Source organism: Colletotrichum acutatum (genome assembly GCF_030867785.1).
Source record: "Colletotrichum acutatum strain CBS 112980 chromosome Unknown BDZ83scaffold_260, whole genome shotgun sequence".
NCBI lineage: Eukaryota > Fungi > Ascomycota > Sordariomycetes > Glomerellales > Glomerellaceae > Colletotrichum > Colletotrichum acutatum.
Window position 1 is genome coordinate 22,708 of NW_026849254.1, and position 8,840 is coordinate 31,547.

The 8,840-nt window shown below is 54.0% G+C and overlaps 2 protein-coding genes across 2 annotated transcripts; one reads left to right on the plus strand and one right to left on the minus strand.

Moving 5' to 3' along the window:
• Nucleotides 1–396: 396 nt before the first annotated feature.
• On the minus strand, nucleotides 397–1,697 carry BDZ83DRAFT_658241 (uncharacterized protein; the record flags this gene model as incomplete). The annotated part of the gene is made up of 3 exons (XM_060511022.1): nucleotides 397–589; nucleotides 656–1,295; nucleotides 1,604–1,697. The coding sequence occupies 3 exons, from the start codon at nucleotides 1,695–1,697 to the stop codon at nucleotides 397–399; spliced, it is 927 nt and encodes a 308-aa protein (XP_060357459.1).
• A 2,909-nt stretch (nucleotides 1,698–4,606) lies between these two features.
• Nucleotides 4,607–4,942, plus strand: BDZ83DRAFT_658242 (uncharacterized protein; the record flags this gene model as incomplete). The annotated part of the gene is made up of 1 exon (XM_060511023.1): nucleotides 4,607–4,942. One exon carries the CDS (start codon nucleotides 4,607–4,609, stop codon nucleotides 4,940–4,942), a length of 336 nt encoding a protein of 111 aa, XP_060357460.1.
• Between the last annotated feature and the right edge of the window lie 3,898 nt (nucleotides 4,943–8,840).

An 8,840-nucleotide genomic window follows, 5' to 3' on the forward strand; every position in this document is an offset into this window, starting at 1 on the left:
TGTCGTTGCGGAGGGCGGGAGGGAGAGGAGCGAGGCTAATGCCATCCGGTAGACCCCCGACTGGTACAACCAGAGCACGATCCTCAATGAATTGGTCCCACCGAGGTCCGAAAGGGAGATCCCAATCGGGGTGAGCACCGAATTCCCGCACCCTGCGAGGGGTACGCCAGAAGAAAGGCCATTCCCAGATGCTGTCGCCTAGCACCGCGCGCAGGTTTCCCATTGCGCCGAGATCCCACGGGTTAAATCCGACCGTCACATGCTCCAAGCCGTGAGGCCCGGCAATCCCCATCGGCCATGCCTGCTGGGGGAGGTTCCGGATATACGCCGTCGTCTCTTTGTGCGTTTGGTTCCGAAGTCCCTGGTTAACCCATTGACCCCGGAATGGCGCCTTCTTCACCCAGAGAAAAACGAAGGGAAGGGCTCCGGCAGCCACGACAACTGGGGACAGCGACCACCTGGTTCCAAAGGACGCCAGTGAGAAGCAGAGAATCCCCAAAGAGTAAAGGTGGAAGACCACAACCCAACCCATAAAGAGCAGGTATGGCTTCTGAGTCTCCAAGGAGACCGGACACCACAACCACCAACACTAGATCAGATGACCACAATCATTAGCCGAGTTCTGCCAATACGAGGTAAAAGGAGCATAACTTACATAGTGGTCAAAGAGCGCGATGCACCCCAAGTCCACCCCCTTGTTCGTCGTGCCGTGGTACATCCGGTCCAGCATCGACCCAGGGCCCTCCCCACCTTCCAAATCGGCGTTACGGGAGCAGCGAAGGCAGAGGTTGGGTCGGAACCCCAGGTCGAACCAGTACCGGGAATCGTCGGCGTCGGGCAGGGTCTGCATAACCATCTTTCGGCAGGTAATGGCGCCTCTGGGGATCCGATATCCTCGTCGGAGTATACCGTAGGAATACCACCAAAGGGACACCAGGCAGCCGGCTGTGTGAAAGAGGACGAAGACGTAAACACCCAAGAGGGCACAGGCGGTGACGAGCTCCGAGGGCGGGCGGAGGGTCCAGAAGGGGACCTCGCGGGCGGCGGGGATGAGGTGGTGGATGACTGAGACAGGTTAGTAAAGAACGGAAGATGTGGTGGGATGATGGAATGAGATGATGGGATGGGATGATGGGATGGATATCGGACGAACCCAAAGTATGGCAAACCAGCCAGGAGGTCGCGAAGATGTCGAATACCAACAAAACCGGGATCCACGACGAGATCCAGGAGAATGCGGCGTCGGCGAGGGCAATGCTCACGCCCACGACCCAGGCGGCGGAGGAGGAAACGGTCTCAACGACGGATTCCATGGTGGCGGTGGCGGCAATCGGATGGCGGCGGCAGATCCAGATGAGAGGACGAAGAGCAGACGAAAAAAAAGACGAGAAGGCAGTTCACTTGAAATTCGTCTGTAGTCAAGTCAGCAAAATTGGATCGAAAACTCGTCCTTTTGGGGTGGTCAACGTACGTTACTCGTAGTCCAAAGAAGAGAAGAGGTTCAGAAGAGGGGAACGGAGCGAGAAGGGGATTAAGTAGAACACCCACGAGGGAGTTTCTGCGGACTTCCTTCCTTCTCTGGCCTGATCATGAGTCCCCGTACCTTCCTCCTTCTCAAGAGCCAGCAGGTTCGTCAGGCATAAAGGCACCACAATGACGACACGGGCGTTGAGAGACAACGAGGGAAGGTACGCCATGTCGAGGGGCGGAAGGCACCTCCAAAGAGTTCAAAACTCAAGGTAGGAATGAAGTACGCCCTGCATGGCATGAATTGCAACAGCTATCAACAAACTTGAATCGTCATGAGTAACAAATGGCAATCACTGGCAGACCATGTCTTTTCTCTATGTAATCACACTTCCTTCAGATGTCTTACTCATCTTGAGGAAAGACGCATTAAGGTCTGAGATGACGGTTACCAAAGGTCATTTCATTCTTCGTTCTTTCCACTAACACACATGCTTCAGCATGCCCGCATACCTTACCGCGTCTCTAATCATGACATAAGGTACCTTCCTGTCTCTAGCAGACTGTCAGGGGTCTCGACGACAGGAAGGAACGATTAAGGTGGTTGGATTCGGAAGATCAAGAGGCGGCAGGATGCATGTGACTAGAGCTTGCAAGAACAGAGAGAGTAAGACCCGTGGGAGCAGGATACCTAACCTACCTTACTTAAGGTAGACAAGACGGACGGGACTCTCCCGTCTAATCCAACGCAGCGGTCTCACAGGTCACCGTCAAGGGTCTAAATGGAGACTGGGAAGATCTGCAATAACAGCAACTACGATGCGTGACTAGAACTTCGAATGTCTTTATTGGCTTTCCCACAGGATTAGGCATCCAAACCGACAAACACGGAAGGCCGGGGATTGCAGAGACAAGAAGTCACAGTTTTGGAACGAGCATTTAGAACAAACCTTACCATTGCCCGACAGTCATTCCGGCGGGATGCCTTTCCTCATGGCACCGAACTCGTACTTCCCTGGAGAATCCGATCTCCACCTCCCTTTCGAAGAGCAGTCACTCATGACGCAGTTGGTTCGATGGAATCGACGATTCGGAGATTTCAAAGCGTAAGGAGCCACGATTCCGCGGTCTCTCCCATTACAGGGCGACTGGACGCGAGGTATCCCTCGCTTCATTAAGGTAGGTAGGTAGCTCGAGGAAGGCAAGTACGTTGGTGGTCAAAACGAGCTGCTGTGATTGGCCAGGAGGTTTGACCCGCTCCCGTCCCACCTTGGAATGGGCCACCGACTGGTGATCGGCGGGTCGCAGTGCTCCCTAACCATTCAAGCGGTGGTCCGCTTGAAATTTTCAGTAAGGCGAATAAGCTAGGGAAGTTGCCCAGACACAGATTGCCAATCTAGAAGACTTCTTGATACCTAAGGTAGGTAGTAACAAGACTTTGCCCGTCTCAGTTGCTCGCATCTGTCCTAGCCAGGTCACTTCTGGGCGTGAGCAGACAGTCCCCAGCGTCATCTTGTTTAAAAGTTGCTTTGAGATCAACCAAGAGAGAAGGAGAAGAGCGATTAGAACCTCTATCGAAGGTCCGAAGGACTCCTGCCGCTATTTAGAATTTGGATGGCATAGCCATGACTTTGAAGTGTCCCAGACGCCACTGAAACAAGAAACGCACCTAAGTAATGATGAAGATATGTTATCTGTACCAAGTGACGAGAAATTGAATCGGCCTTGCCGTTTGTGATGTTTGGACCCCGTGAATATGGATTCAAAAGGGGGTGTGGGCCGGGCATCCGACCCTTCTACCTGCGCAAGCCTCTTAAGCTTTCGGAGGAATTGTGGGCGCGGTGACCTCACGCCCGCTTTCCCTTTTCTCAGATCCCCAATACACAGTTCGATATACGAGGATCGATCCTCATTCGTCCGAGATGGCCTCAACTCCTTCTCGACTGAGCGTTTGTAAACAGTCATCCGTAGCTTAGTCATACTCGAGATCCTCCCGCAGCGTCAGTGGTCTGGCAGAGAGCTACCCTACGGAGAGCTTTTCGGGATTGTATACGACACGTAGAAGAAAGTACTTATTGAAATTTCAATGATCAAGCGTTATGGGCTCCAGCTTACGCGCAAGATATCAGGTCTCGATGGCGCACTGCTCTCCTCCAGGGCTCAGCGATATGGTAGTCTGGTGGCTTGTCCAAGTGGCCCTTTCCATGAGGAGGGGTGTTGAAGGAGCTTTCTCATCCTCGAAGACACGTCCTCCCAGCAACTTTAGTCTGGTTCGAAGCTTGAGGTTACTATTGCCCCAGCGGTGGCCGCCGAGAGCTTATGGTGGTAACCCCTCACACCCGCAGCGGAAGCGACGCTGGCAAAAGGATATTAAGGCCACGCAGAATCCGAGCCTATCTGTCGATAGTAGTCCATTCGGAAACGATTCAGTAGATTGGAGAGGGCTCGCGATTCGTTCGACACTGTCATCCAGTTCATCATATCCTGGCTGAGGTGTGGTATTCTCGTAGTTTTGACCCACATATAACTCATTTTCTTTGACAACAAGGTACTTAGAGTTAAGGAGCCAAAGACCTGACTTTACATCTCGAAAGCTGGGTATAGTGTAAGCTTCGCGGCATGCCATGGGCTCGGGAAACCTTGTGTGGCCGGTGTGCTTGTGGACCAATAGGCCAGCCTATTGTTCCATACAAATTTTGATGCTAAACTGTGAGCCTCAATTTGACACTTCATGTATCAGCGCAGACCTCAAGGTTCGTAGATGTCCGACCTTTGAGACCATAAGGAATTTTGGTATAAGGTTTGAGGTCTTGAGAACCATAACGGAGATGTATGGTAATGGTAGATATATAAAGAGGAGAATATCTCCTAGAAAAGCACAATAGAATGCTCAGACAGAAGCAATTCTCCAACTTCAACGGCTCCAACTCGACCTCCACAAGCTTCATCCCTCATCTACAAGCACTTACCATTCACAAGCTTCATTACTCATTCACGTCTCTTCCATCGACCAAGCTTCCATCCCCACCCAGCCTGACTACTCAGTCAAGCTTCGCATTCTACCCAAGCGTCTTGGCACAGTGGACGCAAACTACATCACAAGAAGCACCACTTCACAACGCAGCAATCAACCGACAAGATGAAGCCTTCCGCTGCCATTTTTGCCATCCTCTCCAGCGTCTCCCTTGCAGTCGCAGGAGAAATTGGAGGGCCAAAGGAGGAAGAAAAGCTTTCAAGGGGACCACTTCCCCTTCACCAGCTCCCCGAATGCTGGCAGGGCTGTCTACAAAGCGAGAATCACTGGTACCGACCCGACATCAACAAAGTCAGCGTCTACTACTTCTGCGTAGACCCGCTATTCGATACCCGCTTTTGGTCTCTGCACGCCCTTGCTACATGCACGTATGGCGCTTGCAGTAAAGCAGAGCACTACGTAGCGCAAGACTGGTACTTTGAGATCTGCCAGATGAACTGAGCTTCAACCCAGTCAAAGTACCGAGAGTCTACCAAGGAGAGAAGCAGCTACTGAGGCACTTACTCACTTCGATCAAAACACATTCGCAAATTGCGATTCATACACAAATACCCCGGCGCTGCTACTACGCAAACTTAGCAGAATGGCAACATTGTAGGAGTGCAGGACAGAGATTGACGAGAATATGAAGAGTAGATGGGGGTATTGTGAAATGATGAGAAGGAGATAGTAATTCTGAGAACGATGGTTCGCGGCGTTTTGATAACCACTCCACTCCATCTAAGGAGTGAAGCAAAATACAACCAACTTCACTATGCCCCGCACAAATGCACGAGAAGGCCACTAAAGCCCGGAGTGTTGCAATTTCCAGTGATAGTAGTTACCTTCGAACTGGTCATTATCGTGCCTCCGTAGGATCCGTAGGAGGGAATTGAATGAGCAAAGATGAGTCGGCGTGGTACATACATACATAGTTTATTACGCCCCGGCTAAGCTGTTTAGGGCTCGCATGATTATCTACATATTCTCCACATTCGTTCATATCCTTGCCTCCCAGAAGCCCATACAAGTCTTGTTCGTCTCCGTATGTGTCTTTTTTAGTTTTGCATGTCGATGCTGCGGTTGCTCGTGGGGTTAGTAGCAGGCCATCTCGGAGTTGTTTCTCAAAGTGTTCGACGTCCTATCGTCGGCGGCCGAAGCTAGTCCTGCTGTCGATGGCACGAGGATGCGTGGGGGTGTCTCCGGTTAATTTGATGATGTTAGTTGCGTGTGGTTTCGCTGCTGGCTGATCTGTGCATCTAGCCTCTCCGTGCTCATGGCGAACTTGATCGTCTCTTTGACAACGTCTACGCTTGGCGACCAATCCTTAGGGTCGGACGCGCGCTTTCCTCCCAGGAAGTATGACAGATTTCCTCTCCGCGTTTCCGTCTGTTGGAGCATCCGAGTCCGCTGTGCCGTCCACTGTGTGCATCGAAAGAGAAAATGCTCTACCGTTTCTGCAGATTGCCCGCAAGCGCATAGCGCCGCGGCGGTTGCGCCGATCTGGTAGAGGTACCAGTTCAGCCTTGCCATTCCGGTGCGTAGTTGCGCTAGAATGCTGGCTTCTTTCCAGGCCAGTCCGTCATACAGCTTGCGTGTGTGGTTTCCCGGCAGGGCTATGTCGATCTTCTTCGAATATGCTCCTACGTTGTCGGGCAAGGCTCCGTGCTTCTGTCGCACGCTCTGTAAAGCGATCCTAAGTGCCGTCGAGTAGGCTCTGGCCGGCCGTTTTTGTGGTGTCTTGTTTACTTGGGTACTTTCCTTTGCTGCTGCTTTGGCCGCTTGCGCCAGGTCTGACTCTATCGATGATGGAAGCCAGAAGAGAGTGACTCTGTTGCCTCGTCTCTGCAGAGCTTGCACGCTGGCATATAGTTGTCGGATCTCTTGTTGGCCTGACTGCTGCCGCGGGTTGTGCATCACCAACACTGCCGCTTTGTTGCGGGTGAAGACGTGGATGGCCCGGTACTCGAGTCTCTCTGGGAGAGACTTGACCGCTTCTGCCAGTGCCGCTAGCTCTGCTACATACGGGTTCTGCTCCGTTCTCTGACCGAACGTACGCGAGGCCGTCACGACGCCACCGCCCCCTCTGAAAGATGCGGGCAGCGTCGTCGCCGTTCCAAAGCCCACAACCTCGTTCCTTGCTGAGCTCCCTGTCGCTATCCTCACTGCCCATCCAGACCGGATTGCCTCAGAGGCCTTGACCGTGTCGTCGTCGACTACTGTATCAATACGACGTTCCCAAGGAGCGATCGAATACCCTTCGATAGTCTCCAGCTTGTCAAGGGGTAGGTCGCGATAGGCCTCCGCCATCAACTGGAAGGGTGACGGAAACCGTCTAAAGGCCACCGCCCGCAGACGTCGAAGCGGATGGGTCTTGGGAAGGCTTCGCAGCCGTACCCAGAATGTCGTTGATTTTCTGTCGTACCTCTCTTGCGCCGATTGTATGCTTGCCTCCGCTTCAGCGACCGCCGTGGCCACCGTGTTGAAGGTTCCCACGATCGCTTGGGCGCCAATCCTCTGCACTCGGTTGATCACCCTCATCTGCGCTGCTCGACACCTGTACCTCCAGACGTTCGACGCGTAGTCCATCGTCGGTGCTACGGCCGCCACGAAAAGCTGTCTGGCCGTCGCCGGAGACAGGCCTTTGAGCCGTTTGAGCCCCAGCACGGCCTCCAGCCCTTTTGTCGTCGCGTCTGCGATGTGCTTTTCGAAACGGAGTTTCGTGTCCATCATCACTCCCAATACTTTGACGTGGTCCTTTGCTCGGACAGTGTCACCTTTGATGACGAAGCTGGTTGAGTCCGCCGGCAGCCTCCAGTTGCGCGTGAAGTGGATGATGGCCGTCTTGTCCGTCTCGAACGTCGCCCCGCTTCGTCGTTCCCACGCGAGTGCTCGATCGATAATATCTTGGATGCCCTGACGGTTTGCTTCGCGCGATCGGCCTGTGACCCACGCCGTGTAGTCATCGACGAAGGCCAGCGCGCCCCCGTTCTCGTCGATTTGGTGCTGTACGAGATCGGCGTTGAAGAAGAGGAAGAGCACGGGCGAAAGCGGCGAACCCTGAGGCAGTCCGGCTTGTGGTAGCGGACGAGCCTCGGACTCGTGACCGTTAACCCAGGATGCTTGCCGTTCTATGGGAGCAGAAGGCGTCCACCCATCTCACCAGCTTGTCCGGGATCCCCCGCGCTCTGAGTCTTTGAAGTAGTCTCTCTTTGTACACACCATTGTATGCTCCCTTGACATCGAAGCTGACCAGACTGACCACCTTTCTCTTTCTCCACGCTCTGTAGATGTACTCCTGCAGCAGTACCAGCGCCTGCTCTGCCGACCTCTGCTTGCGAGCGCCAAAGTGGCTCGTGGAAGGAGGCCGAACGTCTCGACAGCGTGCCGAGATACGTTCTGCCAGGACCGACTCCAGCACTTTTCCGAGCGTCGAGAGAAGCGAGATCGGTCGCCAGGCCTTCGCTATACCGTAGTCGCTTTTTTTGGCTTCTTCAGCGGGATGATCTTTGCGTGTCGCCACTGCCTCGGCAACCCCCTTCATCCAGTGAGGTCTGGAAGAGTGTAAGCACCCTCTCCTTCACCACTGGCCACGTGTGCTTCCACACTGCCACCGGCAGACCGTCCTCTCCGGGTGCTTTCCACGACTTTGCCGCAAAGAGCTGTCTCTCTACTTCTCCCAGTGTGAGGTTAGGGAAGGGTACCGGCGATCGTTGTGGCCGATCCCCCTCCTCCTCGATCATGCTGGGGAGAGGAGGGAAAAATGTGGAGAGCAGCTCTTCGGCCTGTTCTGCGGCGTCTCCCGTTTGGGAACCATCCGCCCTTTTAAGTTGAGGTATCTTGTCGAAAGATGCCCCTTTACTGGCGTCGAGATACTTCGCGGCCTTCCAGATATTGGCGTCGTCGGCCAGAAAGTCCTCCCAATGGCTCTTCTTCTGTTGTCGGATGGCATCGTGATATTGCTTGGCTGCCGAGCGTGCGCGTTGCTCCAGTTCAGGTTGACTGTTACCTGCCCTTCTCTCCGCTCTCGCCCGGTTTCTCCAGTGGGTATGGATCTGCCGGAGCTGGGTGAGGTCAGCCGTCCACCATCTCTTTGCATACGGTGATGGCTTGGCCGTAGGTGTCAGTGCCTCTACTGCCTCGCACACCACAGACATCAGTCGATCCGTCTGTTGCTGCACCGTACCTCCTGTTGGCATTCGCCCTAGGTTTGCTTCTACTCTCTCATTGATTTGCTTCCATGGGGCGTTCTTGAGGAGGAGCCGTGGCCGGCTTTCCATCTCAGGCGCGGCGATGTCGAAGGTCGTCTCGATCGCCCGGTGGTCCGACCCGTGGTCCGTCTCGTGCAGGCCGCATCGTA